Source organism: Penicillium manginii, assembly GCF_028828005.1.
Source record: "Penicillium manginii strain IBT 31320 chromosome Unknown utg000003l:1.0-959480.0:1.0-959601.0, whole genome shotgun sequence".
In the NCBI taxonomy this organism is placed as follows: domain Eukaryota; kingdom Fungi; phylum Ascomycota; class Eurotiomycetes; order Eurotiales; family Aspergillaceae; genus Penicillium; species Penicillium manginii.
Window position 1 is genome coordinate 841553 of NW_026643104.1, and position 27842 is coordinate 869394.

A 27842-nucleotide genomic window follows, 5' to 3' on the forward strand; every position below is an offset into this window, starting at 1 on the left:
ACACACATCGGCAATCGTGATGGCTGCCCGGCACCTTGAGTCCAGCCCCGTCTCGAAATCGCTCAACACTATCTCCCCCGCACAAGCGCGTGGTGGACACCATCCCGGGAGCAAGAAGTATTACTAGCGCTTCTTCTCGCATCGCTTTCGCTTTTCTTCTTCTTCTTCTTTCTTCGGAGCCGCTGCGAGAAATAACTCATCAGGCACACCTACGCATTTACATTTAGGTGGTTAGCCTTCCTGAATTTACCCATGTCGCACATCGATCAAAAAGTCAACATTGAATTTGTCGAGGATGTCGAGACTTCGACTGAAGACGGCAAGAGGGTTGGAGGCAAAGATGGTGGCCTTCTTGTCGATGCGTCTGGGGATATTCTGCGGTTACCCGTTCCTAGTGCTGATCCCAATGATCCATTGAATTTCACCAAGTGGGAGAAGATGGGTGTGATTGTCAGCTGCTGTTGGTTTTGTGAGTTCTCTTTCCATTCAGCGTCTATGATGCCCTATTTCTTGTGCATATGCTGACCTTTTCTTCTAGCCATCATGTCACTGTCCGTTGTTGGTGGATTGGGAGCTATCTTGGGTGTATTTTTCCAAATTTACATACCTCAGGGTCACACTTCGACCGAGGTGGTTTGGCTAGGAACCTTTCCGTCATTGTTCGTCGGCGTGGGTAAGTGGTAGACTTCAGGACCTCGTTGTACCACGTTCCTATTTGCTGATCACTCTAGGTAATTACTTGATTCTTCCACTTGGCCTTGTATATGGCCGTCGACCGGCCGCCATCATCTCTATCGTTGTACTTCTTGTTGCTACGGTGGGATGCGCGGTATCCCAAACATTCGAGCAGCACCTTGGACTTCGTATCCTTCAAGGATTAGCTACCGGAGCAACTGAATCGGTTCGTGCACCCTCTTTGAAAGTGGATCATTGCTTTGACTAACTGTCTATTCTAGCTGCTTCCATTAATGCTCTCGGAAGTTACCTTCGTCCACCAACGCGGTCTCATTTTTGGTGCCTATTGGGCAACACAAAATGTGGTTACCAGTGCTCTGAATCTAGCCAGCTCCTATGAAGCAGCTGCGCTAGGCTGGCGCTGGTTCTACTGGGTCTATGTGATTGCTGTTGGTGTTGGTCTTTTCATCGTCATCTTCACCTGCTTTGAGACAAAGTATCAGCGTCGTGCGCAGATGTTGAATGGCCATGTCGTTGTGACGGATCAATTTGGTCATACACAGGTGCTTTCTGGAGAGCAGGCACAGGCTTATATACAGGCGCAACAAGATGGTGACGAGGGGATTCCCGACGAGACGAGGGTGAAGAAGACATATCGCGAGATGCTGAGGCCTTGGGGTAAGCCCTCGGAGCACCCAATCCGTCTGGTTCTGACATCTTGGTTTCATATGTTCGAGGCGTTCAGTTCTCCTGGTATTTTGTATGCCACGCTTTTGTCTTCGGTTGTGCTCGGATCTTCGATTGGGATGTCTCTCACTTATGACGCAGTTCTTCAAAGCTACGGCTGGCCTGCTCAGAATGTCGGCTTGATCAATCTGGGTGGTGTCTTCGGTGGGTTTGGGGGCATGTTATACGCTGGTGTGTTCGGTGACTGGTTTATCTTGCGTATGGCGAAGAGGTCTGGCGGTGTTCACACCCCTGAACATCGATTGATTCTGCTCATCTTCCCTGGTATTCTCACCGTGGTCTCTCTTATTCTCTATGGTCTTACTACAGAGGGGTCGACCTGGGGTGGGCCATATATGGGATGGACGTTGCTCCAGGTGGCGTTTGTCTCGGTGCTCATTCTCTCGACCTCCTTCGCAGCAGAGGCGTGGGAGAAGAACCCCGGCCCAGCACTGGTTGCTGTAGTTGGAACGAAGAACATCATTTCTTTTGGCATCAGCTACGGGTTGAATCCGATGATAGAGAAGTATAGCTATGCAGCTGCGATGGGCATTCTGGCCGGTGTCTGTGGGGGTGTTTTCCTCCTCGGTATCCCGGTGTACTTTTTCAATCCTGCGGTAAGTATTAATGGATGCCGACTTTATTCTGGTGTTTCTTTGCGTAATATCGCAAATGATCATTGCTGACACAAGACTTTTAGTGGCGCCGTTATATGCAACGCCGGGAGTCGAAACAGTCACGGTAGTCCACTTGCGAGTGTGTATGTCTAACTTCAAACTTCAAACTTGAACTTGAATATGCCAGATGAATGCGGGACTGTGTCTTTCCTTTTCATATTTCAGATCCCATTACTATTCATGGATCCATCACTATGCTAGTACTGATTATCAAAACACGCTATATCGCAGAGGTCTTGGTCCAAGGTACTATCGGTTATATGATTATCTATGGATCCCAAGTTTAAAAGAAAATCAAGACTCTAGTGATAGACTCCATAAATTTTACATACTTAGGTTTGCTTTGGCTGACCATTGGCGACCTGTTCGGTGATGTTGTAGTCGCCAAAGCATGCTTCCTGGTACATTGCCTCCTCGGTCAATTCGGGCACAGACTCAATGAAAGCTTGCAGAGGGCAGAATCCATTCACAGAACCTTCACAGGCCTTCATTCCCTTGGTGGAGACGGGTGCATTGTTCAACACAAAACGAATGTATTCCGTGGTATCAACCTGAGACGACAGATCGGGGTTCTTGTACTTCATTTCCTGCAAGGTGTCGAGCTTAGCGTCATTGGGACATGTCCAGATTTCCGAGAACAGACGCGCGCCAAAAGGAACGACCTGTTGAAGTACAAAGTTCCGCGGGACGGCATGCGGCACCGAGTCGGGCATGCCGTGGGGCCCGTATTTAAAGTAGTCCATGCCAAGTGCCGTCAGGGTCGAAATTATGATGTCGTCGTGGGACATATCCATGTATAAGGGCTGGTGCAAGGGAAATTGTTTAGTATTATCATCGTAGGTGTAGTTAATGCTGCTATTGCTGCTGTATATCAACCGAGATTGCAAGCGGGCAGCCAGCTCCTGGACATATCCGATACCTTGGGCACGACCACTTGGAGCGCCAAAGCCGAAGTTCCCGTAGAAGCTCATGTCAAGCGAGTATTCAAAGTCCGTCCACTCCTGTTGAGTGAAGATGGCGCAAAATGAGGAGCGACCCAGAGTGGCGTACTCGTAGGGACACATGTTCAACATGGCATAGACATCGTTGCTTGTGAGATTGAAGTCGTCGGGGAAATGTTGCTGCAATCGCTTCAGAGCAGCTTTGGTAAATGTTGGAACAAACCTCTCCGCCGAGTAGTCTCTGTAAATTTGTCAGTCCTGCGTGCCGTGGGCCTTGGGGAATAAGAGAGAAAAGACTCACCCAGATGAGGATCCATTGGTGCAGGTGGAAGTGGACGACAGGGTGTTATTGAAGTTTTCCTCTTCGGGGATGCTGACCAGGTCGTACGAGGTATAGCTACTGTTTGCCCCGGTGTTGCCGAAGAAACCACCTAGATTAGGTCAGTTTTCCAATCTGCCTGGGATGATCGACGGGTGTACACATACTCAGCCACCAGCGAGCGCTCTCCAAAATGCGCGGGTATGAAGTTGTGCGGAAGATGGGCTTGGGACGCTGTGTACCATTCGGGAAAGTATTCATGGAGGGATCGTAGATCGCGTCTCCCTTTCCTGCCCGATACAATAGGCGACCATACTCACTCCAAAATAGGGCGCCAGCAGTGGCTTCAGTGGCCGCCCCGCTGGGGAGGAGAAGGTTCTCGCCGAGGATATACTCCCACTCGTTGATAAAGGCGAGTGGGCCAGAACCTACCTTCTTCTCGGGGTTTCTCTTGGAGTAGTTGCCGACTTTGTAGCCAAAATCTTCCATGCCACCACCGTCGGTGGGCCAGCTGGTAGGATATCGCTGCGCGTGGCGGTGAAGGACATGAACCTGGGAGAGCTCGCACTCCACGGGGAAACCCTTTTCGACGCCGAAATGTCGAGCGTCATCGTAGGGACTCAGGTGGCCCCAACTCTTTTTGATCTCGAAACCGGAGGGATAAGAAGTGCCTGTGGGTCCGGGGGCGCCCGAGATTGAGCTTGAAGTTGGTGAATTTGGCATGGCAGCGGCACAGCTGCCACCCGCCAGGGCAAGCAAGGCGATCGTGGGGATGTTGGCCATTCTAGAGAATCCCGAAGAAGATTAATTGCCAGTGTTCACTTGAAGATCCAACTTGAAATGATTGAATTGGGCTCATGTTTGGATATATAGGCCAGGGGGAGAGAGGGGGGATCGACAGATATGATTCCCAAAAGGGATGGATGTAGGCTCTCTTCTCCGCATTTTGTGCACATTGCAACACTGAATTATGATCATGGATTGTGATTGGAAAGGAGCCCCGTGCGACCGATAATCCGATAATTCGGGGCAATTCTCTCTTGCTAGGGCGTCTGCAAGGTAACGTCATTGTGGGGGATGGGGATGATGAGAAACAAATTAGAGAGGCGACGTTGTAATTGAAAGTTGGACCTGTTTCAATCACGCGACTACTTTCCCTGCTTGGAAGGTACATGCCACCATCGAGTCAGAGTAGGTACTACTAGTAGGAGATAGGAAATGCATAGCCGCTGTTTCATATGATCTATAAATCTACTTCTGCTTTCCGGTTGGAATGTTGAAGAAAACACCAGGAACACCAGGACACGGGGCGCGATCCACACGATAGAAGCCCTTACGGTCAGACTGCAAGATATCGCCGGCTTTGACTTCAGAGACATTTCCGTCTGCCAGAGCGCTCACACGGAGATCGTTGTTAAAGTTGAGAATATTCTCGAGGACGTCCCCTTTCTCCAATGAATTTTTGTTGAGAAGATAGTCGAAGTCAACCAATTCAACAGGAACAACTCCTGGCCTTGAGTGAATAGCCATTTCAGTTTCTTCTTATTTTTCTTGACGTCGCCATCTATATGAAGCTATAGTTCAAGGTGCGTCACATTACCAGTAGAACCATTAGTGTGAATTTTGCGAACCATAGCGTTCCCCCAGTTCATCAATGTGATCTCCTCGTCTTGCTCAAAGGATTTTGCGTCAACCTGCTCTAGGACAATAGAGGAGGAGAATGCAACGACCTTGTTGCCAGCCGCTGCATCTTTAGTATGTTTCTGGCGCTTTTGAGTATAAGCAGTGTCAGGCCCTCCAGTGATAGTCGCTTTTACAATAACTTTATCTTCAATACAGGTGTGGTGGGAGGCAATCAGATCGATTTATTTCTTGTTTTCGGCCCAGATTAAGGCCCAGTCGAAAAGAGTGACATATTTGGAGGGACCCCCGCTTGGGGATGAACTCGCGCAGAGCGGGGATGGTCATACCACGGCACCGAATTTCACGAATAGTGGGGAAACGAGGATCTGGAATAATCATCAGTAAGATCGTTTGACAGAGTAATTCTCAAGTTCTTACCATCCCATCCCCACACTACGCCCCTTTATATCAGCTCGGCCAGCTTTCGCTTCGAAAGCAGGGTGCGGATGAAGTCCATGCGGGCGAAATCCCAAACTTGCACAGCGCGAAACTGAAGACTATCGAGCATCCACTGGTAATGAGGGTTGCGATCTCTGTATTCAGTGGTCCTCAGGGCGTGAGTAACACCTTCTATCGAATCCAAAATCGGGCAAGCAAAGTCATATGTTGGATATATGACCCAGGCATCGCGTGTGCGGTGGTGCGTAGCAGGGTTGCACCGGTAAATCACAGGGTCCTGCATGGTCTTGTTTTTGTCTTGAAAGGATGTCCCTGCGCGGATATACCACCGGAGTCCTTCGGGTTCCCTTTTTCATCTCTGCAAAGTGAGCTAACGACTCTTCAGGGGTGAGGTCACGGCGCTCGCTGGCAATGCCATGCCCACGCTGACTTTTCATTGTTTCCCTGTCAGTGTCATCGGCAAAAGCCATCCCAGATCGGATCGTCTGAAGACAGTAGTCATAGAGTCGATTGAGTAACAACTATCATGATCGCTATGACTGGAATTCATACCTTCAGGGCAATGTCGTAGTTGGCACCCTCATTGGACTTGGCAGCCTTCTTCTCGCGAGCCACAGCATTCAGAACATCCGCAGTAGCAATCCTCCAGGGGCAAATTTCCGCCAGGAACCTGTATCAGCGAGTTAGGTTGACGAGAGTACCTCTATTGAGGGCCACAGCAGCGACACGATTCCCGCAAAGAGCACCCCAGAGCGCAATACCCGATGTTAAAGAGAGCAACCAGAAACAAAGGATCGGAGCAGTAGATGAGTATTAAGACGCTTGTTCAAAGAGTTAGGTCATTCGGGGCTGTGGGTATGCTCTCCTCACCTACAGGGTTGGTTCAAGAGCCTTGAAGTCGAGAGTATCGAAGGAGTTCAATCGAGAAATCCATAAGCTTTCCTTGATGAAAATTCCGTGTCAGGTATTTTTGCCCGTTCCTATGCAAATCGAGAGAACAGCCTACTTCTTCACGCTCCCTGCCCGCCAGGAAAGGAAACCGTGCACAAAGATCCTGCATAATAGTAATAGTGCCAGTCACGGACTTGTCACCCTATCGAAGCCGGATGGCCGACTCTTCAAACCCAGTAAGAAGGACAGTATCCTCATAGTTGACATTGATGACTGGAGTTCTAGAACTAGATTAGCTTCTCCGTCCCTAAATGGCATCGGACTTGGTTGACCTACGGGCAGGCCTGGTTAATTAAAGATGCGATCAAAATCACGGGCAGTAGTCCCGACTGGCTGGCTTGAGTAGCCACGGAAATTTCAAATTGGGTCATGGTTAAAAACCCCACTTGGGGTTGTGAAAAGGGATTGTGGAAGTGGAAGTGGAAAATAGTTAAAGGGGGAGGTGCTGTCGAATGACTCATCCATCTTACAATAGCCAGCAACAACTAGTAGGGAGTTTTTCCAATACTTGCTAAACGAAGAGAAACTTGAACGATGTGCTATTTGTCTTCGCCTGCTGATACATCTTTATATGCTGTATAATTTGTGACATATTTTAGAAAGCCAAAAATTCAAGGGCTGAAATGTGAGTCAGAAACCAAAAATCACGGATCAAGATACCGCCACCCTGTAGTTTGAAGTTAGAACTAGCGTAATGAATTCAATGCTCAAATTTACTTCCAAGCTTTCAAGTTCCAAATTGGAATTATAAGAGTCATACGACCGCGGAAATGAGAAAATCACTAGTATATGTCCCTCGGGAACTTGGAGGTCAAAGTGCTTTGATTGACGTTAGTAATCACACGTTCTTGCTGCTACTGATTCTTAGTACTACTTTCGCAGTAACTATTTGTCTAAGGTTGCCCAATTCGCCATAGTCCTTTACAACTACCAAATTCCCTTGTCTCGCCTTTACGCATGATGAACTAGTAGCTTATGATGAGACATCCAAGTTGGCAATGAAGCTACTACTACCAAAATGAATGTTACTCTGAAAGCTCAGAGGTAATAACAGGCGTGGGAATATTTCCAACAAACTGATCGCGTGAATGACCAAAGTTTGAATGCATTTGATCCTTCAAGTTCCCTATATTACTTCACAATCCATGATCCTCGCACAGTTTCATCTCGATCCTATCATGATGTCTTTCCAGAATCAATGGAACAGATAATACATGCTTAATGCATTCGCGCCACCGCAGACCTCTGAACTATCTCCGGCACAAGCGGTACCGCAGGCAGAAGTAATAGTAGCACCGTTATCAATGCTGTTGCCACAGAAGCACTGAGTTCCATATTCCATACCAGCGTAGACATAGCCATTTGACTGACATTCAGCCTGGCATTTCTCAACGGTGTTACCGGCGATATTGTATGATTGTGCAAGAGTTCTCTTGAGAGTGCTATCGGTGTAGCAACCGATACTTTGCCAGATAGGCACGACAACATACAGACTGATGGCGTTGGATCCGCCACACATCTCAGTGGCTGACTGGGCACAAGCGACATTGCAGTTGGAGGATTCAATTGAACTAGCGCTGTTCATGATAGCATTTCCGCAGAAGCACTGGGTGCCGTACTCCAAACCAGCGTAGAGGAAACCAGCGCTCTCGCAGGCGGACTGGCATGCCTCAACGGTATGACCCGGAACGAGAATGGTGGTGTTGAGGGTACGAGAGTCTGTGATATCAGAGTAACAGCCTAAGCTTTTCCAGCTCAGAGTAGTCGAGACTCCACAATTTCCGTAATTCGACTGACAACCGCTGCCGCAGTGATCGGTGTCACTGCCACACCAGCCGAACTGTGAGCAGCAGCTCCCAAATCCGCTACCAGCACAGCTAGCTGTGCCGTTATAGGCTCCACAAACGCCATTGGTAGATATCGAAGACCTCTCAGTGAGGAACTGTTGTTAATCAACTTGGTCAGCCACGCGGCCTTTTTGCATGCAGAGGTGGATAATGGACATACGCTAAGACTAGTGGGCGTGGCAGAGGCCAGGGTCACACCAGCAAGGAGAATGGCGACGATCGACATTTTGATGAAAAATTTGGGATTCTAAAGTTTGTTCAGTTGAGGTCAAGGGCTATGATGAGAAAGAAGGATAGCTCATGGTCTCTGGAAATTTGAACACATTATATATCCCTAAATCTGAAGGAAAAGGAATTCCCGTATTCCAAGGTTCTCAGCTCAGCCATAAGAGACTGGAAGTTGATCAAAGGTGTAAACTGCCGAGAGAGTTCTGAGCATTGAGCCGTGTTTACCCTCCTGCAAGCAAACGTAGTGGTGAGCGAAGGCTCGGGAGATTTCATGAAAGATAGTAAATCTCGTCGAGAGTTTCCACCATCGAAGCCATAAAACCCCCCAAAGAGGAAGAAATAGGAAACAAGCTTGATCCCACTGATTATTCGTACAGCCACAGGATGAGCGAGGGAAGAAGAAAAGTACGATGGCCTTGCATTGGGAGAGAATCTCAGCCATCATTAAGCCACAACATACATGGTAGCCGGGGTGGTCTGAAAACAACCCAGGCAGCGCCAAAATTCAGCTGATTTGTATTTTCGATTCGGAGAGGCCGGTATCAGTCACGGAAGCGCCGTGAGCTCGTCTGGAATTTCCGTTTCTTATGTAGCGTAGTTCCATCACCGAACTGGGATCAACGAACTGGGATGAGGCAACAATACGAAATTCAAGACTATGCATGAATAGAGCCCATGCAGGAGATCTCAAAACAAGGAGCTTGCAGGTGGTTGGTTTGCCAGTAGTAACCAGGGACAAACTACTGCGTCGCAGAAAGCTTCCTCTTTTTGGACATGTTTACCCCGATCATCATGAGCGGGAGGGGATCTAGAATCAATGGTGATGTAATTTCAGTGAATGTGATTGGGGTTGATAGAGCTCGGACTGATACTCCACTTGTGAGAAAATCAAGGGTCAAGATAAGTCGGCCGGGTCAACCAGCGAGGGGGGTTCAGGACGAGGAGGGCCCACTTAGTCAACGGCTACAGGGATGTCCCCTCCCCCTTCCCCTCCCGGGAGTAGCTTAGCGGGCCTGAGCCCCTATCAGTCTTGCTCACTAGTAATCGCTAGTATTCTTCGGTAATGTTTCTTGCAATACCTGGTCCTCCGTGCCACTTCGCTTGGAATTATGCGGCCAGACCGCGCCTGAGTCCCTTATCCACGCAAAGTCTTCGGCCGGCTGCTCCTATGTTCGATGGCAAAAGGTCATTAGGATTATCCAGGCATCGGCGAACGAATCTAGAAGCTGGTATTATGGATAGTTTTTGCGACCACAAAGATGGCAAATGGCCTCTTTCATATAATATTCGGACGATGACAGCCCTTGGGTCTCGGAAGTTTCCTACCTCAAGTCTGCCTCTCTGTTCATTTTCTTCCCTTCTGGACTGAACTATACTTTGACCCGCTACAATGGAGACTACAGAGACCACCACAGGTCACATTCGTGCCCTGGACCACGAGATTTCAACATCATCGCGTTTCGCAACCCCAATTGGGTCCATTCGCTCGCGGAGGCCTGAGTCTGCTGATAGTGACCCCTCAGGTATGTCCCTCTAGATCTGATACCTTTCTCGCATCTCGCTCACGACACGATCAGTACCCACAGCTCGTCCTCGCAGGCGCCTCCGAAGTTCCCGACTGACTGGGGAATTCGAAAAGCCCTGGTTGGAAGATGGAAGAAGGAAACCGAACTGGGACAGCATTATTTTCTACACTTGCTGTGCTATTGCCGTCTGTAAGCATTTCACAGCCTCGAGCAACTTCCAAGGCTGGACTTCAAATAATTCTAATTCTCTTTGAAAAGGTGTTTCAGGTTACATTTGTTGGTCCGAGTACGAGAAGGTTCCCAGACATGATGTACTTGCTCAATCATCCTGTTCAAATTTCGAGCATATCATCTGACTATCAATTTTCAGTGGTGCATGATTCTAGATGAAAACTTCAAAACTTTGGATACCAGCATCTGGAGCCATGAGGTCCAGTTAAATGGGTTCGGGTGAGTACCCGGTGATTTTCATGCTAAAATATGAAATTCGCTAACTTCAAGTTCTTTCGCTATAGAACGGGTTCCTTTGACTGGACTACCACTGACTCGAAGAATTCCTACGTTGACTCCGAAGGCCTTCACATTGTCCCAACCTTGACTCTTGAAGATACTCATTACACCGAAGCGCAGCTGCTCAATAATACTGTTTTGAATTTGACTTCCGATGGGACCTGCACATACTCTGAGCAGCGTGTGTCTACTCTTGCAGATTGGAGTGCATGCGAGGTTAGAAGCAATGATACATCTGGACAGATTCTCAACCCGGTTCGGTCCGCTCGTCTCACCACAAAGGGAAAGAAGAGCATAAAGTATGGTCGGGTTGAGGTTGTTGCAAAGCTAGCAAAGGGTGACTGGCTGTGGCCAGCTATTTGGTGAGAATGAATATGCATCCTGGATGGCTTGAAGATTCACTAACAGAGAATAGGATGATGCCCGAGGATTCTGTCTATGGCGAATGGCCGAAAAGTGGTGAAATTGATATTATTGAAGGCCGAGGGAATGATGCGGAGACGTACTCCCTTGGTGACAATATTGTTACGTCAACTCTCCACTGGGGAACCACTTACCTTAACGATGCTTACCTCAAAAGTACTTCTGACTGGGGTGCGCAGCGAGTTAAGTATGGCGATGGCTACCACACCTACGGACTGGAATGGACTGAGGACTACATGTTTACCTGGCTGGACGGTCGTTTGAGAGTATGTATTTTCATTGGATTTCTTTCGCGAAACGGGCGCTAACTCGACTTGTGGCTCTAGCAAATCCTCTACTTTGATTTCACCAAAAACAAGAACATGTGGACCTATGGCAACTTTGCGGGTAGTACTGTGAACAAGACTGTCCCCAGTGATCCATGGAGTCAGACTGGCCGCCAAAACACTCCATTTGACCAAGAATTCTATATCATTCTCAATGTGGCAGTTGGTGGAACCAACAACTACTTCCCGTAAGTTTTTGATGCCTCCTATGGTTGATTATTCTAATGAATTCGAATGCTTTAGAGACCAACTAGGCGGCAAGCCATGGGTTGATGCAAGCAAAAGTGCTATGAAGGAATTTTACCTTGCTCAGGAGTCCTGGCTCCCTTCATGGGGAACCCCCGAGGACCGTGGCATGATAGTCAAATCGGTGAAAATGTGGGAGCTTGGAGCCTGTGCATGAGTTGAATCTTCCTTGATTGAGTTCTTTTCTCTTCCATTTATTAGATTGGAATAGCCATGATTTCTTTACGTATAGATCTTAATTGATATGCTGAAATTCTGGAAACCCCCTATTACAATTCCCAATCTTTGAATTGATAATTCAACTAAAATAAATTATTGTTTTTCGCAGCCACATTCGGGCTCGCCAGCCTTCGTTGAGGCTTGATCGAGAAATCAAAAACTAGACCTAGGCCTCTTAGTATTTCAGGCTGTTTGAAGGGCTGTTTTTGATTCCAAATAAACTCAGAAGACTATGAGATGAGCTCTAAGCCCGAAAATCAATTCTTCCACTCCAATCGGCTTAACTACCACCCACAAACAGCATTAGCATGGCATTGGCTGGCTGTATTCGACATCAAATACCAGGTGCTCGGGCACGAAGCTAGGCAGCGGCTCCATCATGGATACGGAGTCAAACCAGCTGTGGCAATCCAGCCACTCGGTTATTCCGTTCTGTTCCTATCAACGCCGCTCCTGGTTTGGGAGCTGGATTAGAATAAGAATTAGGTTTGAGATGCGATTGGTGCTGGGTCATCGATACCATATCTGTAAAGCTCGTTACCTTTTTTTGACCTCTGATATAGTACTTTGTGATGAGTCCGAGTCTGGGGCTGGGCGCGTAGAGGACAATATCTTCCGACGGAGTTTGAGATAACTTGAACCTTGGAATGAAACATCACCAAAAGAGCATCCGTAGGATAAACCAATTCATACGGTTCTCCGAGATCAATACAATTTACTGACTACTTTCAAACGAACTGTAATTTCGATATTGATCTGCCTAGGTGGCCATACTTGTAAAATCCCATTTAATTTACAAGTGCCGAAACTGCCAAGCCGGCCGAAGCTTTCTGTCATCTGTCATAATTTTTAGGTTATTAATCCCCGCTTCGGGGGCAACTTATCCTACTCTTCTCCTCCAATCAAGATCCTCCATGGGCTAGTCGTTGAACCTACGCGAAGGTGCTCGGGCCGCCCGAACTGTTCCTGAAAAGCCATAGCGGCACTGATCATCGCCAGATATTACCATTCCGTACCTCAGCACGGTTGTTCGCTTTGTTTGCCAACAAAGCCGCTAAAACAGCGCCGTCTAGCGCCGGTCGCCTGGAAACTTACCACTCCGGCGCGCCCGAATGTCGCTGATAACACAAGCTGGATTATACGAATAGTACAGTAGCTCTATGCTTCACATGGATCCACCATGATCCAGATTTGGCCATATCAGAATTACCCCATGTTCGCACTAGACTGCCTAGGGTGGCTCCAGTTTCGCGAACTGGAGGTCACTGTTCTAATGCATCAGAAAAACTCCAGATCGGCTTTCGGAGCCACATTTCAACAGCTCGAGCCGATTTATCTATCTGGAATGCTCTCGGTCACTACGCGCCGGCGATGACCGTGCTGGTTTGCCCCCGTAACAATCGCGAGGTCTAGACTAATAATGATTTCTCCGCTTATCAGCTCACCTCGCATTATTTGCCTTGATATCGCTATTTCCGTTTCTTTAAGTATCTATAGTCCTACCGAGTGTCAATTGCAGCGAGAAACTTCCTCATAGATCTCCTCATCTTGCGGGACATCCAGTCTTCCTTTTGTTTATAAGTTGTTTTCGAATCATGGGGGGTACGCAGGGAGATGGTTCCATTGCCAAGGAGCCAACCAAATCTGGGGATCTGTCAATCGCTTCAACTGAAAATGGTACACAAGATGAAGTTGGCGAAGTTGGCGATTTGCAATCGAGGCCATCTTCAGCGCGCCTTGATACAGCGGAGATAGCCCGAGTTCTCACCCCTGGCTCGATCAATCCTGGAATGTCTCATCGCGCACGAAAAGGCCCGCCTTCTGTTGTGCATTCTATGGCCGCACCATCAATCTCGGAAACGGGGGAGGGAGAAGATCCGAGCTCGGTTTGTTCCCCATTTTCCAATGTTTCTGAGAACAATTTATCAACGTATTCGCAGATGGCGAGATATCTCGCTCGACGAGCAACTCTGCTCGGCTGGTTTGACGAAGCTAGAAGTGATAATGGCCTCCAGCATTGGTCTTCAACCTGCGTAGCAGTTCGCACTTTCGCTGATGAGTATTCCTTTTTCCCGTACAATGTCAATCCCACACTGAGTGATGCCATCGTACGACTTGGCGAGACATCTGCAATTGCAATGTCTTCTACCTTTACATCAGCTCTGATTGATTCCATCGCGCCGGGTCAAAAGAGTCTCATTATGGACAATACCAGTGCTCGCATCCCAATTGTCTCCTGTCTCAACGATGTCAATCCCGATCTCGTTCATTTTGCACGAGCTTGCATCGTAGTGCAGGAGAGAATCATTTTGGTATGGTCTCATGATGCTGGTGCAATTCTCAATGTGGCCTTTGACGTCGAGAGACAGCTCGGCAAGACGGTAAGTCCCTTTACGGCGCTTCCAATATCTCTGCACCTAGCTGACAATACTTTCTCAACCCGGCAGGGACCTCGTATCTCGAATCTCACAAGTCCCCGAGTCTCCGGGCGTTCCTCTCCCTTCGATCTCGACACCGATGCGCTGGCTTCTACCCCCTCCAACAGCATGATTGTTCCGGTTCGAGGAGCACTTGACGAGAAACATGAGGTTTACAGCAGGGCTGTCGCCCTGGAAAATGGCGAAGAGGAGGATGATCCGGTTGTGGATCTGGAAGGGAATATGGCTCCCAGGCCAACCCATCGAATCCATGCGTTCAAGATTAGCTTTGCTATCATGCTGGTGATTCTGACACAGTCGCTTGGAGTGGCTCGCGTGAGTTCAAATATCCCATGCATGACGCTTTTGCGTGAACCCACGCTAACATTTTCTTTTCTAGTTGATCAATGAATGGGCATGGGACGGAGACTTTACTCGCTTTGCATTGGTAGGTTTTCTCGTTTGAAGATCTTTGCAACTAGCTTGATCATCATACTGATGCATACTAGGTTTCTACCGTTCCTCCACTGTCACTATTCTCTCTGGTGAGTATTCTCCTTTTCCACCGTTTTCGCTATCACTCACAGTGGCTAGTTCTTTTTTATTGTTCTCGTTACAAGCGCGTTCCAACTTCTACTACCGGCAACCTTCTGCTTGAAGAACTCCAAGTTCCATTCTGGTTAGTATCTCTTGACTGAATTTCTGTCCCAGCACTCACTCTGCCACAGCCATCAAACCGAACCTCAAATTCCACCGCGACTATGAGCTACCCCACATCACTATCCAAATGCCCGTATACAAGGAGGGTCTGAAAGGGTATGTAAGATCATTTCATCTTCACTTGACACGGGAAACTGATCTTCAATAGTGTTATTGTCCCCACCATGATGAGTGTCCTCGCCGCCGTCCAATTTTATGAAGAGCAAGGAGGCACTGCGTCTGTCTTTATCAATGACGATGGCATGCAGTGTATTCAGCCTGAGCTTGCCGAGGCCCGCAGGCAATACTACAGGGAGAACGGAATAGGTTATACCGCCCGTCTGCCGAATAAGAAGGGATCTTCGAAGAAGGCGTCGCGATTCAATTGGTTCCGCAAGAGCAAGTCAGTCGTGGAAAATACCGAATCTGAGAAAGAGGAAGACACCACTAGCCCCCAGGCCATCGCGAACAAGATTGGCTTCGAGCGCAAGGGAAAATTCAAGAAGGCTAGCAATATGAATTACGGTCTCGCTTTCTCTAACAGGGTTGAAGATGAGATGGTTCGCCTGGTTGAATTGGAATGCCAGAGTCGTGGATGTATGAACGAAGACTTAACTGTCGAAGATGATGATCGGATTTACCAACAAGCTCTTGCCAATATGCTCACTGAGGATGAAGGTCGCACTTGTCAGTATTCTTCCAGGGCTCTCTATTCTTTTACTGGAGACGATCGCTAACACCATGTAGGGGCCAAAGGAAACATTCGCATTGGTGAACATATTCTCATGTATGTCTTCGGTGATCTTCTTTTGATTAATATCTCTAACATTTGATAGCATTGACTGCGATACTCGAGTTCCTGTTGACTGTCTTCTCTACGGAGCATTGGAGATGCACGAGAGTCCCGAAGTCGCAATTGTTCAGCACGGCTCTGGTGTCATGCAAGCTGTCAACAACATGTTTGAAGACGGCAGTGAGTCCTCCCGGACCCATATTCTTTTTTCATTTTCTCCGAAGCTAACTTACTCGATAAAAAGTCGCCTACTTCACCGATGTTGTATACACGGCTATCAAATATGGTGTTGGTTGTGGTGATGTATCTCCCTTTGTCGGCCACAATGCCTTCCTCCGATGGAAGGCAATCCAGAGCATTTCATTCGTGGATCCATCAGATGGTGAAACTAAGTGGTGGTCTGATGCACATGTCTCTGAGGACTTTGACATCAGTCTTCGCTTGCAGATGCAAGGCATGACCGTTCGTCTGGCTACATACCATAACGGTGGCTTTAAAGAAGGCGTGTCTCTCACCTTGTATGATGAGTTGACGCGTTGGGAGAAGTATGCATATGGTTGTAACGAGCTTGTTTTCCATCCCTTGTGAGTAATACTGGGCTTTTCAAAATATGCGTCTGCTGACATGTGAACCAGCTATAAATGGCCTTACAAGGGACCCGTCACAAGACTCTTCCTTCGTTTCTTGTGGAGCAACATGCCCGTCACCAGCAAAATCACCATCATTGCTTATATCTTTACCTGTGAGTTTCTTCTATCCGTTGATATTTCTCCAGATTTTAACCTCAATCAATAGACTACGCAATCGCATCGGGTATGCTTTTGGCTACAGTGAACTATGTCATTGTCGGTCTTTTCAACTCCTCGATTGATCACATCTACCTTCAATCTTGGGGAATTTGGATTTCTCTGGTCGTGGTATTCAACGGTGTTGCCTCGGTTGCATTTAGTATGGCTCGCCATCAGCTGAAAGAGATGGTTTTCTGGAAAGCCCTTCTCAAGTCATTGATGTGGCTCCCATTCTTGATCGTATTCTTTGGTGGAATTAGTCTCAACTGCGCCAAGGCTATTCTTTGTCACGCGTTCAGCATCAACATCGAGTGGTCCTCAACTGCTAAAGAGCCCGGTCCATCTGGCTTCTTCATCGGTCTTGACAAGATGGTCAAGAAATTCAAGTATACTTGGGCTATTTGCGCCTTCCTTGCTGGCGGTTGGTATCATTCATTGATATGGAGAGAACGTATCGCTGACTTGCCCATTTAGCAATGATATTTATGGCCCTTGGTACTCCTTGGGGTTGGAAGATCAAGCCCGGCGAATATTCGACTGCCAGCATCGCGATCGGTCCGCTGGCTATCCAGATCGTCAATGCCGCTATTCTCCCGTTGATTCTGGGCTTGAACTAAAGACACACCCAATGGCCCTTTCTGCGTTATGAACAAGAATGACGAATCTCTCTAATGTATCACTTTTCTTTCTGGGGCTCAGTGAATAGATGGTGAAGACTGATAGGCCCGATTACTTCCTGGCAACCTGATATGCAAGCGAGTTATGGGAGCCATGGGATTATAGGGCTTCCTGCTGTTTCCAGGCTGTAGGGTTGGGAATAATCATCCTAGTATTGGCTGCCGGGTCTCATTTCTGATGAATCTTTATTTTTATTTTTGTCCAGTACCTACTATTAATATACAGTATCTCGTATCACGCCCTCAAAGTTGCATGGTAAGCCGATTATTCTCGATTGGTCTGCCAAATTCCTCAGTAGACGGACCCTCCGTTGGATACCCCGGTAATTTACTACAATTATAGCCCCTTGGCATTAGAACATCCCGATTGGTTCTATTTGTTCAACCCAAAATTAATTGGACCGTACTCTGTCCATCAAACCTTGGAACCCATCGACAAACTGAATATAATAGAAGATACTACCACTGGACGGAACCACGAAACTGAATCCCATTAAAATTCAAAATATGTACATTCTAGAAGAAAAAATCATTACTGATATCGATACCATGCCATCAACCCTCATGGAATAGCGTATGCAAATGAGTGTCCCCAGAATTCCCAGACTTGACAGGAATTGGCCCAGTTTAACACTTCTGGCCAAGTTGAAGTAGCCAGTTACCAGCGCATACGTTTGCCACCATCTTCCTAGAACGGGTGCCGATGTTGAAACTTGAGTTCCCTATTGCTGAGCTAGGCCATAATTTCCATTTGCATCAATAGCGAAAGAACCCTTCTTGAAGGTTGTCCAATTTGGCGCAGTTGGTACTATCACAGTATGCGAATCATCCTGCATATATCCATCTGCATTTTGCATGAAATAGTGATCATCACCACAATCAAAGTTTTTGCCCAGGTTAATAACCTCATCTAGGACGGCATTCGAGATCTTATCTAGCAGCCCTTTAAAGTTCGATTGGAGTAGAGATTCAGTGCCACTGATCCAGATCAGTTCATAGTCGCCATCCAACCCCTGGGCTACTTCTTTGGCAAAAGTGCCAAGCTGCTCGGGCAAAAAATCACCACCCTTGATGTGGGTTAGGCTTCGCTTTTTGCTTTTGAGACAAAACGTTGCGAGACTATTGCATCCACCAGTCATGTTTTGAGTCCAGAGAGTCTCATCCCCGGTAGAAAATGTTGGCTCCGGCTTCTTCCAGTTTGCCATGCCAACTTCTGTGCCCCCAGCGACAGGAAGGCCAGTTGGAACAACTAAAACGATTTAGAATAGCCACTTTCTTGTGATTTCAGCGCTACTTACCGATTGGATGAGTAGCCATCTGGGCTTATCAAAAATCGAAAATGGTAGGTCGTAGTGGTAAAAGTTCCTCGCAATTAGGATGTAATTGACGGAAAAATCACTTGCGAATTCCAACTTGAAGAAATTCAGGCTTCAGCAGGCTCTTGGTTTGGATTGAATAATGATACTAGTAGCTGATGCATGTTGCCGAGTATTTATACCTAGGGAGTGGAATAATTTCTGTCAGCCTTTGGCGCTCCACGGTATTTCTGACTTAGTTTCTTCTACATGATCATGTCAGACCTGAACATCAATCTACCCCATTTTTGATGGGTTAGTCTGACATGATTTCGGGATTGCATAGTGTTTTGTGTCTACAAAAGGAAATTGGTATATGAGCAAAGCCATACTAGTAGCATCTATGGATGCCAATGGTAAGCCGCCACTTCATGTGATTTGCAGGGAAATACTTGCCTACTCTTGTGGATATTATGTCAGATAATCATTCTTTTTGTGTCCAGCAAATACTACGAGTAGTAGCTCATGAGGAAGCTTATATCATCGATGAATGGAGAAGGAAAATAATCTATAACGAACCGGATGGTTGTTACTCTTGGGCGTTGGTTGCCCTCGGCGGATAGCGTCCACTCTACTAGTAGTCCACGGGTACCACCTTCCCAGGTATATTGCTAGAGTTATTTAGTTCCTTCTATACTAGTAGTAACTAAATAACTCCCTACCCTAACTTTGACTTGAAGGTAGTATCAATTATGTTGCTGTGATCTATCGGGAAGGTGCCTTTGTCATCCTGTTGTAAACAGAGCAAATAGAGATAAAACTTTCGGCAAATGAATCAGCCGGGGTTTACACCGCTTTATCAGATCGATGCACGTGATATTCTGCCAGGTACACCCTACCGCCTATTTCCGGTGCGGGTTAAATATACCCCGGGTGGATACACTCGGGAGATCCAATCTACACGCTGATTGGATCATGCTTAAGGTAGCTGAGCTGCCAACTTGAAGTCAAGGTGAAGTATAAATATATCCACATTCACATTCCCGATCTAGATAGCGCCGCGTCGATCATCACTCGTCACAATTGATCGGGGATATATATTTGCGCACTACAGAGTATTTGGATGTGTCCCAACTTTTCTGTCGGAAACCTAGGTACCCCTAGGTAGTAGCAGAAACTTCAACATTCTGCACACAATACTCGTAGTAGGTAGCTACTACCTACTACGGAGTACTCTGTACCTACCTACCTAGATCATCTCGTATCGCCCCTGTCTATCGCAGCATCTGCATCTCGTATTCAATCTTGGAAGTACTATTGCAAGCGCCTTCACCTACCTAGGTATACTACTGCCAGTCAGGTGCCAGTCAGGTGCCGCCCGCATTTCCCTCCTCCCGCTCCAACTTCAACTACATCCACCTCGGCCAATCTCACTATTCCACTTCAAGTTGCCTCGAATTTCAAGTTGACCCTTTTTCAGCCTCGGAAACCTCAGCCCAGTCCCAACCTTGAACTCCTCTCGCTTGTCTTACACTGATTCGGCTCAGGGTCAAACGCCATCACGACGTGGTGCTCGTATCCGTCACGACTCATTGGCAGAACAGGGTCTAGTGGCGCATATCCCCCCCACTATTGCTCACAACAGCCCTGCGGCTGGCTTGTCAACCTCTGCTTTCTGCATCCTGCGGCTCCAGGGCTCTCGCATTTTGTCGCTTCGCTCCAACTTTACGAGTTCCGGACCCGGTCCTGATCCCGGCTCTCTCGTGTGCCAGCTGCGGTGTGGAACCATGCAAATCCCAGGAATAAATCCAGCAAGGGACCCCCCTCGCGCGGGGGGTGATCAATCATTTTTGCATATTTTTTTCCTCCGAGCTCATATTCTCGACCCCCGCTGCTGCTGCTGCTGCTTGCATTTGCAGCCAGATTTCCCCTGATCGCAACCTTCGCCTTTTTCTCTCTGCTCTGTCTTCTAGCAATTTCCATCGGCATCATGTTGGCGCTTCATATCGCCCTTTATGTCCTCCTGGGCACAGCCCTGCTCTTCGCCATTGTTGAACTGGGTTTATCCGCTTATGTTGTCTCGGGATACTCCGGCAGCTTTGAGGAATACACCTGTAATGGCTTCTCGTGTGGCTATCAAACCGTCAAGGTCTCCACACCAGGCATCCTAGCTTTCCTTGTCTTTGTGTCTCTATGGACGATGATCGTCTCGGTCGCTGCCGCCGTCTTGCCCTGGTTCTATGCGCGAAAGGGAAATGTCACTTCAAAGTTGAATATGATTCTTGGAATTTCCACTATCGTCGTTTACTTCATCACCTCCGTCTTTTGGTTGGCTTGCTTCGCCGATATCGTGACCATCTTCGGCGCCGGCAATGTCTACAGCGATTATCTGAACGCGGTTGTTGCTTTTGCCGTCCTTCTGTGGTGAGTTCACTCCTGGTCCCATGCTTGAATCCCTCCATCCCTGTACCTCGGTATCTTGTTGAACCGCACTAACCTTTCGAGCTCAGGCTCATCTTTGTCGCCCTCGTCATCCTCACTATCCTCACTGCTGTCGGTGTCCTCGTCTCCAGCTGGCCTGGCCACCAAAACATGCGCCAGAACCACGTGCCGGGGACTGCCCCGGCACATGATGTACCCATGAGTACGACCCCAGTTGCTACCCCTGCCCCTGTCCCCGGTGCTGTCCCCTCCGAGCTATATGCGCGCGATGCTGAGGCTTTGCATGATCAGGCACACAGCCAATCCCATAGTATCTCTTCGCCATCGGCCATCAACAGCTCGGAGCTCGAAGGGAGCACCGGGCATAAATACTAGTGGGTAACCGGTCACTACTTTCAACTCGAACTCGATTTTTCGACTAGCTGGTCCCAAGGTTATGTGTTCAGGTTTGCGACGATGCTACACCTCCACTACATGTATCTGGGCTTTTGATCTCTCATGGTGTTCGTCCTCTCGACAATGCGAATAATGTGTAATGGCTATGTGTGATGCAGACTGGAATCATCCGTTCTGTGGGTGTCGGAAGGATCATTTTGGTCCTCCCGTGTTTATATGATCATCTATATCATTGTCTATTCTATTCTATTCTATCTTATTCTCTTCTACTATTCAAGTTTTTTTTTCCACTGGGAACTCCCTTCTGAATTCTGCGCTGCTGCTCTGTCTGAGCGAAGAATCTCTGCATTCGGGCATGGGCCTGGTATATAGGGCAATCTATGTCATAACTCGAATTCTGCGCACCCCGGCGCGTCGCTGGAAACAGGGGTCGATCACCCGAAAGAAGAAAAGAGAGGGAAAAAAACGATCATATGTCCAAGGTCAAGACTAATCCTCGCTCCATCTAAACCGCCGGCTTCTGCTCCGCCTCAGTCTCGTCGTGGCTGTGCTTCTTCTTCTTCTCCTTCTTCTTATCCTTGGTTTCGGATTTCTTCATCGAGTCCGCCATCAACTGCTCAAACGCCATGTAATCACCCTCTTCTTCGGGGTCACGCGCAGCCTATTGTTGTTAGTACATGATGATTACTCAACTCAGCAGGGGGAGGGATGGGAATGAGACATACCTTGGCGTAGATGTTACCAGCCAAGACCAGGGCGTGAGCACGCTCCACCCGCTTCTCCAGACGAATTCGCTTGTCACCCAGAACTTGGTCACAGACCTCACGCAGGACACTCTGGATCTCGAACTTGCTGCCTCTCCAAGCTGCGGCCAGGATCTTACCAGTGACCTTCTTCTCGTACTCTGCCCGCTTCTCGTCGGTCCAGTCCTCGCCGCCGCGCTCCTCCATCTTGGCCATCTCCTCCATGGTCATTTGAGCATCGATGGCTGTGGAGATGGTGGTCCAGGTCTCCTTGGCCAGAGTACCCTTATCCTTCAGACGTGAGAAGAACCCCGAGATACCCAAGAACTTCTGTGACTTCAAGAACGAAGAGCCCTTCTGCACATATGTGGCGCCGACAGCGTGGAGGATCTCCAAACCGAAAGACTCCATCTTCAAGTTCTCCACCTCCAATCGGATCTTCTCCTCGAAGGCGTGGGTAACATCCACGTTCTTATCAGTCTCGGTCCACACGCTGAGGCGGTCTACCAGCTTATTGGCGAGGGTATTGACACGGTCCTCGCGGGCCTTTTTCCGCTCCTCCTCAAAGGCAGCGAGACGCACCTGCTGCTCCTTCGACAGACCCTTCTTCTTCTCCTTTTTGCGAAGCTCCTTCTCTTCCTGGGACAGACCAGCTGCATCCATGCGCGCCTCCTCCTCGGACCGGTCCATCAGCGCCTGTTGTCCCCAGTTCCGTCGGGGTGTGCTGGTACCGGAGCTTGGGCCAGAGGTAGTCGAGGCCGAGGCCTTCTCCGGACCGGCGGGGGTAGACGCGGATGTGGATTCCGAAGCAGATGGCTTCTCCGTGTAGGCGGGGGTGGCATCACTGGAGCCCTCGGCGGGGTGTTCGGTTTCACCGGCCTTGACCTCTTCGTCGTGGATGTTTAGCTTCTCCTCGGCAGACTGAGCCAACTCCTCCTCCTCCATTTCCTGCATGGTGATATCCATGGTCGCGGTCAAGTCTTTCATGAGGGAGATCTCGCCGATCAGGTCGACGAAGGCTTCGCCACCAAAAATCATGCTGAAGAACTCGGATGGGTCCTCTATGCGGTTGTCAGCTAGTTTCCTCCGGATGCCGGGGGTAGGTATATAAGCGTGTCAGCTCGTCAGCCCAACTTACCGAAACCTCCACTAGGCTGGGCCTCTTCCTTGCCGAATTTATCATATCGTTTGCGAAGATCTTCGTTGCTCAGAATTTGGTAGGCTTCACCGATCTGGTGAGATGAGGTTGGGATTAGCTTGGAGTGGGAGAAAGGTGGGTGTCATCAAAGCTCTGCGTACTTGCTGGAAGCGCTCGTGGGCGGTCTCATCGCCGGGGTTCTTATCTGTAATAATCGTAAAGTGGTTAGACTCAAGATACTGATCTAAGGCAAGGCTGCGACATACCAGGGTGTGTTACGATGGCCAGCTTGCGATAGGCCTTCTTGATTTCCAGCTCGGTGGCTGTGGGCTGAACGCCGAGGGCATCGTAGTAGGTAGTATCTGCGACCATGATGGTCGTGGTGGATGACAGTGGATATGACAGTAGATGTATGATCGATACAAACTGTCAAGAGGATCAAAATAACCAGATGCCCGAGTAATCAAGAGTGAAGTTGTGAATATCAAAAGTGTTTGCCTGGTTTTCCCGCTACTTTTCTGCCGCCTCCCCGCGATCAGGCGGAGTATCACGTGGGTCCCCCCTTTTAATTCGGCGATTTCTTCATTTTCCTCTTTCCCTTCCTCCACTTCCTCCTTTTCTTTTTCTGCTTCTCTTTCTTTCCCCAAGGACTTCGTGTCCCTTTGCCATTTTGCCATCTGCCCATCATGGGTTTCATTGGCAATGCCCTCTACTACAGCTTTCATCCGTACCAATTGAGGTCGATCGTTCAATGGTAGAGCTGCCTGTCCACGTGGAGAGTTCGAGGATCACATCGCTAATCGTCTCTCCCACAGGAAAGTCTGGCACAACCCCCCCTCATGAGCGTAACCCCGCCAATGAGACTCAGTCCGAGAAGGATTGTTTCAAGTTCCTGGACCTGACAAGCCGAAGCTTCAGCGCTGTCATCCAGGAGCTCCACTCCGAGCTACTTATGCCCGTCTGCGTCTTCTACCTTGTCCTCCGTGGTCTGGATACCATCGAAGATGATACCTCCATATCTCTTGAGACGAAGGAGCCCTTGCTCCGTGGCTTTGATGATTTCTTGACCCAGGAGGGATGGAACTTCACTGGCAACCGAAAGGAGGAGAAGGACCGTGAGCTGCTGGTTCAGTTCCCGTGTGTCATCACCGAGTTCATGAAGATGAAGCCCGCCTACCAAGCAATTATCAAGGACATCACAGCAAAGATGGGCAACGGCATGGCTGACTACTGCCGAAAGGCTGAATTGTCGGATGCTAGTGTCAAGACAATCGAGGAATACGATCAGTACTGCTACTACGTTGCCGGCCTGGTCGGTGAGGGTCTCACCCGCTTGTTTGTCGAGGCCGAGTTGGCCAACCCGGCTCTCCTCGAACGCCCCCATCTGCAAAAGTCGATGGGTCTCTTCCTGCAGAAGACCAACATCATCCGAGACATCCGAGAGGACAACGATGATAAGCGTCGCTTCTGGCCCCAGGAGATCTGGTCCAAGTATGTTGACAACTTCGATGACTTGTTCAAGCCTGAGTTCAAGGAGGCTGCTCTGAACTGTAACTCCGAGATGGTACTCAACGCCCTGGAGCACGCTGACGAGTGTCTCTTCTACCTCGCTGGCCTCCGGGAGCAAAGTGTCTTCAACTTCTGCGCCATCCCTCAGTCCATGGCTATCGCTACGCTGGAGCTGTGCTTCCGCAACTACGATATCTTTGAGCGTAACATCAAGATCACCAAGGGCGATGCCTGCTCTCTGATGTTTGCCTCTACCCAGAACCTTCGTGTCCTGTGTGATCGCTTCCGTGACCTGACCCGGAAGATCCACAAGAAGAACACTCCCAAGGACCCCAATTTCCTCAAGATCAGCATGGCCTGTGGTAAGATCGAGAAATTCATCGAGACCATCTTCCCTTCGCAGAATGCCGAGGAGGCCAACCGTCGGGTCCAGGGTGTTCTCTCCGAGGAGCAATTGAAGAAGCGTGAAGAAGATGCTGAGAACAAGAGTGATGTCTATTTCATGATGGCACTCATGGGCTGCATCGTCCTTTTCGTCGCCGGCACTATGATGTTCTTTGCCTGGCTGATGGGCGCCCGCTTCGATCTTGCCTTCAAGGAGCTCATGGGTGGCAACTTCCGGCCTCCGGCGCCATCCGCCATCCATGAGGATCTTTAATTGACCACACAAATTACCCTGTACATCTACGGCGTTACGACCTACTGCTAATCTTCGATTCCCCCTCCGGTGGCCTTGTTTTATTATTCCCCCATTACCCAGCTACCATGCGTCGCCACCGCAGCCACGATGTGTATTGATAATAATTTACCATTTTTTCTCTTTCTTCGCTTTTCCGTGTTCACTGACCTTGGACCCTGTTGGACTTGTTTCGAATAGGATTGGGACCCTTGAATGGGTTAGCACGGATGTCAAATTACGATCCGGCCCTCTAATGGCCGAGGTCGTGCCGAAGAAGTGCTGATATTATTAGGAGATTCGTCTCATTCACCAGTGATGTACTAGATTTGTGTTCTACGGTTCGCCGAGATAGCACACGTCCATTGAAGATCTGGCACATACCATATACCTTGGGTGTATATGGTGCGTAATCCTGCAGTTTTCGTAAAATCATCAATACAATTTATTCTATTCATTTGCTATGCTTCTATTTTGAAACCATCGTGGAAAAAGTCGGTAGTCACTCCCGATTTTAAAATGATCACTCCCTTGGTCCATTTTCTAAAAATAATTCCATCTTCATGACAGCTGCAGCAGTGGGACACTTCCAAGGCTGGAGGTTTGAGAATGTTCCTCTCAAACCTCCTCAAATACTATGCATGCACCAACATCAATCCCAACCTGGTATCATCTATCCCCAACCTGAGAGGAAAGAGATAAATGATTGCAAATGCTTTGAAATCGGGCCCACTCCGCCGAATCAGAAATCTCTGCTTTCTCAGCACCCCGGATTCGCCTCAGTTAATGCATTTCATTCCTCCCTTAATCCTGATTGCATCCCCGCCTCTCTCCCAGTAATAAAATACTTTGACGACCGATATTCGGCAGTCCAGTTTACTCAACTGCCGCCTCATGCGTGGGCTGCGAAATCTGATACCCCCACCAGCTCTCCGGGCTTCAAGTTCAAGTTTCTCTCGTTTATACTTTGCATCTTCAAGACCTCCAATTATCATGGGTAGCAAAACGAAGACTGACACGGAAAGCGCCGGGTCTCTACCCCCGCTTTCGGCGAGTGACTTTCGAGCATATAATCGTCTATCGGAGCAGATGGAAGGTTTTGTAAGTTCAGCATTTAGCCACGTTCATGCGAGGAACCAGTACTCATGATAGAACAGCATAGTCACTTTCGTTTGACTTGGAATCAGCTCTGGGACGCGTGCAATGCCACAGGCAAGCGTCCTGCGGGTTTATCAGCCCGCCAGATGATCATGATGGGTCTACAATTCTGTTCGCAACTCGACTTCCATCATTCCATCGAGGAGCAACATATCTTCCCAGTCCTTGCGAAGAAAATGCCCGAGTTCCGGAAGGAATTGGATCTTCTGAAGCAGCATAAACAGATTCATGCTGGCCTTGAGAAGCTCGAGGCTTACCTTGAGAAATGTCGCTCAGGCGAGGAGGATATGCGCCGTGAGGAGGTGCGCCGGCTCATGGAGGGCTTTGGTAAGGTGCTTTGGCAGCATCTTGATGAGGAGGTTCAGACGCTCAAGGCGGAAAATATGCGCCAATATTGGTCGGTTGAGGAAATGCGCCGCCTTCCTATGTGATTCTTTTCAATTTGTTCGATCGTTGGATATATACCCTCGCATCCTTCTACTAGTCACGGTCTTAATGAATTCGTGTGTTTATGAAAATTCAACTTGAACTTTGGGGTTGGGTCTTATTACCTAGTAGGTAATTCATTGGGTCTTTGCCCTCTCGAGATAGAGGCGGTAGATTGAATACCTCTAAAGGGGGTAGTATGATACTATTTGCATTATTTTGGCTACACTACGTTCAACTTCTGATGACTCCAGGGCTATTATCCGTGAATCCATCCTCAATCCCCCGATCGACACCTGATCAGCACCACTTGATATATGTACGCTTCATAATTGCAGATTCACCGGCTATATCGCTGCAATGAAGATCGAAGCACCTGTCGATCTTCACGCACGATTGACTTGCCGTGCCACGATGTCCGAATCCATAGGCGATCGTTCGCGGCGTTCCCAACGCGCATCGGGACGCATAACAAAACTTGGAGGACGCCGCTTTTACAAGCTAAGAAACGATCAACATAGTACGCCGCATTCGTTTGCTGCGAGTCAACAGTGGCCCAATCAGAGTTCGTGGCGGTGGTGTTGATATGCAAGGGGCAGACTAGGAATGTGCAGCTCACCCGTTCATTCTGCTTCGATGACGAGCCGTAGCCTGTCAATCGCGTGTGATCCAGTCTCAGCTTCCTGGTCATACTTTTTTTTTGAAAAAAGGCTATCGATTTCAAACCTGTTGGAAGTAGCCGCATAGTATTAAAATTGCCTAGACTTTTCGAGAACAAGGAATCATCTCTACCACCTCATACTATGCTTTCAGAGTCCAATGAATGGGTACCTCTGAGTAAAATCGAAATTTCGACCGAAGATTGTCCACAACGCCCACATCAATTGATTATAAGCCCATCCCATAGAGAGTCGTCATGGGAAACAAGTCTATATCAGCACTGCTGACCTTGATATTATTGACCAAGAATAATCCGGACGCTCTTCCCT

At 48.5% G+C, this 27842-nt stretch overlaps 13 protein-coding genes across 13 annotated transcripts; 6 read left to right on the top strand and 7 right to left on the bottom strand.

The window, feature by feature from the left end:
• Positions 1-252: 252 nt before the first annotated feature.
• N7533_003683 (uncharacterized protein) lies at positions 253-2146 on the top strand (the record flags this gene model as incomplete). Its single annotated transcript, XM_057100333.1, has 5 exons — positions 253-469; positions 539-673; positions 732-901; positions 957-2018; positions 2102-2146. 5 exons carry the CDS (start codon positions 253-255, stop codon positions 2144-2146), a joined length of 1629 nt encoding a protein of 542 aa, XP_056963021.1.
• A 264-nt stretch (positions 2147-2410) lies between these two features.
• On the bottom strand, positions 2411-4121 carry N7533_003684 (histidine phosphatase family protein; the record flags this gene model as incomplete). Its single annotated transcript, XM_057100334.1, has 3 exons — positions 2411-3260; positions 3321-3450; positions 3506-4121. 3 exons carry the CDS (start codon positions 4119-4121, stop codon positions 2411-2413), a joined length of 1596 nt encoding a protein of 531 aa, XP_056963022.1.
• Positions 4122-4589: 468 nt separating this feature from the next.
• On the bottom strand, positions 4590-4868 carry N7533_003685 (Glutamyl/glutaminyl-tRNA synthetase class Ib; the record flags this gene model as incomplete). The annotated part of the gene is made up of 1 exon (XM_057100335.1): positions 4590-4868. The coding sequence occupies one exon, from the start codon at positions 4866-4868 to the stop codon at positions 4590-4592; it is 279 nt and encodes a 92-aa protein (XP_056963023.1).
• A 556-nt stretch (positions 4869-5424) lies between these two features.
• Positions 5425-5703, bottom strand: N7533_003686 (uncharacterized protein; the record flags this gene model as incomplete). Its single annotated transcript, XM_057100336.1, has 1 exon — positions 5425-5703. The coding sequence occupies one exon, from the start codon at positions 5701-5703 to the stop codon at positions 5425-5427; it is 279 nt and encodes a 92-aa protein (XP_056963024.1).
• A 1863-nt stretch (positions 5704-7566) lies between these two features.
• Positions 7567-8444, bottom strand: N7533_003687 (uncharacterized protein; the record flags this gene model as incomplete). The annotated part of the gene is made up of 2 exons (XM_057100337.1): positions 7567-8313; positions 8379-8444. The coding sequence occupies 2 exons, from the start codon at positions 8442-8444 to the stop codon at positions 7567-7569; spliced, it is 813 nt and encodes a 270-aa protein (XP_056963025.1).
• Positions 8445-9836: 1392 nt separating this feature from the next.
• On the top strand, positions 9837-11634 carry N7533_003688 (uncharacterized protein; the record flags this gene model as incomplete). Its single annotated transcript, XM_057100338.1, has 8 exons — positions 9837-9969; positions 10024-10161; positions 10231-10283; positions 10343-10422; positions 10488-10844; positions 10898-11171; positions 11232-11419; positions 11475-11634. 8 exons carry the CDS (start codon positions 9837-9839, stop codon positions 11632-11634), a joined length of 1383 nt encoding a protein of 460 aa, XP_056963026.1.
• Positions 11635-13291: 1657 nt separating this feature from the next.
• Positions 13292-17010, top strand: N7533_003689 (uncharacterized protein; the record flags this gene model as incomplete). Its single annotated transcript, XM_057100339.1, has 13 exons — positions 13292-14077; positions 14144-14449; positions 14514-14561; positions 14623-14658; positions 14708-14792; positions 14842-14929; positions 14982-15499; positions 15560-15599; positions 15649-15785; positions 15850-16189; positions 16241-16347; positions 16401-16814; positions 16868-17010. 13 exons carry the CDS (start codon positions 13292-13294, stop codon positions 17008-17010), a joined length of 3048 nt encoding a protein of 1015 aa, XP_056963027.1.
• A 782-nt stretch (positions 17011-17792) lies between these two features.
• On the bottom strand, positions 17793-18275 carry N7533_003690 (uncharacterized protein; the record flags this gene model as incomplete). The annotated part of the gene is made up of 1 exon (XM_057100340.1): positions 17793-18275. The coding sequence occupies one exon, from the start codon at positions 18273-18275 to the stop codon at positions 17793-17795; it is 483 nt and encodes a 160-aa protein (XP_056963028.1).
• A 2080-nt stretch (positions 18276-20355) lies between these two features.
• Positions 20356-21182, top strand: N7533_003691 (uncharacterized protein; the record flags this gene model as incomplete). The annotated part of the gene is made up of 2 exons (XM_057100341.1): positions 20356-20789; positions 20876-21182. The coding sequence occupies 2 exons, from the start codon at positions 20356-20358 to the stop codon at positions 21180-21182; spliced, it is 741 nt and encodes a 246-aa protein (XP_056963029.1).
• A 526-nt stretch (positions 21183-21708) lies between these two features.
• On the bottom strand, positions 21709-23456 carry N7533_003692 (DnaJ domain protein; the record flags this gene model as incomplete). The annotated part of the gene is made up of 5 exons (XM_057100342.1): positions 21709-21864; positions 21929-23007; positions 23085-23178; positions 23246-23289; positions 23351-23456. 5 exons carry the CDS (start codon positions 23454-23456, stop codon positions 21709-21711), a joined length of 1479 nt encoding a protein of 492 aa, XP_056963030.1.
• Positions 23457-23770: 314 nt separating this feature from the next.
• On the top strand, positions 23771-25251 carry erg9 (bifunctional farnesyl-diphosphate farnesyltransferase/squalene synthase; the record flags this gene model as incomplete). The annotated part of the gene is made up of 2 exons (XM_057100343.1): positions 23771-23830; positions 23905-25251. The coding sequence occupies 2 exons, from the start codon at positions 23771-23773 to the stop codon at positions 25249-25251; spliced, it is 1407 nt and encodes a 468-aa protein (XP_056963031.1).
• Positions 25252-26262: 1011 nt separating this feature from the next.
• N7533_003694 (hemerythrin domain-containing protein) lies at positions 26263-26858 on the top strand (the record flags this gene model as incomplete). The annotated part of the gene is made up of 2 exons (XM_057100344.1): positions 26263-26370; positions 26427-26858. 2 exons carry the CDS (start codon positions 26263-26265, stop codon positions 26856-26858), a joined length of 540 nt encoding a protein of 179 aa, XP_056963032.1.
• A 335-nt stretch (positions 26859-27193) lies between these two features.
• N7533_003695 (uncharacterized protein) lies at positions 27194-27544 on the bottom strand (the record flags this gene model as incomplete). The annotated part of the gene is made up of 1 exon (XM_057100345.1): positions 27194-27544. One exon carries the CDS (start codon positions 27542-27544, stop codon positions 27194-27196), a length of 351 nt encoding a protein of 116 aa, XP_056963033.1.
• Positions 27545-27842: the final 298 nt, after the last annotated feature.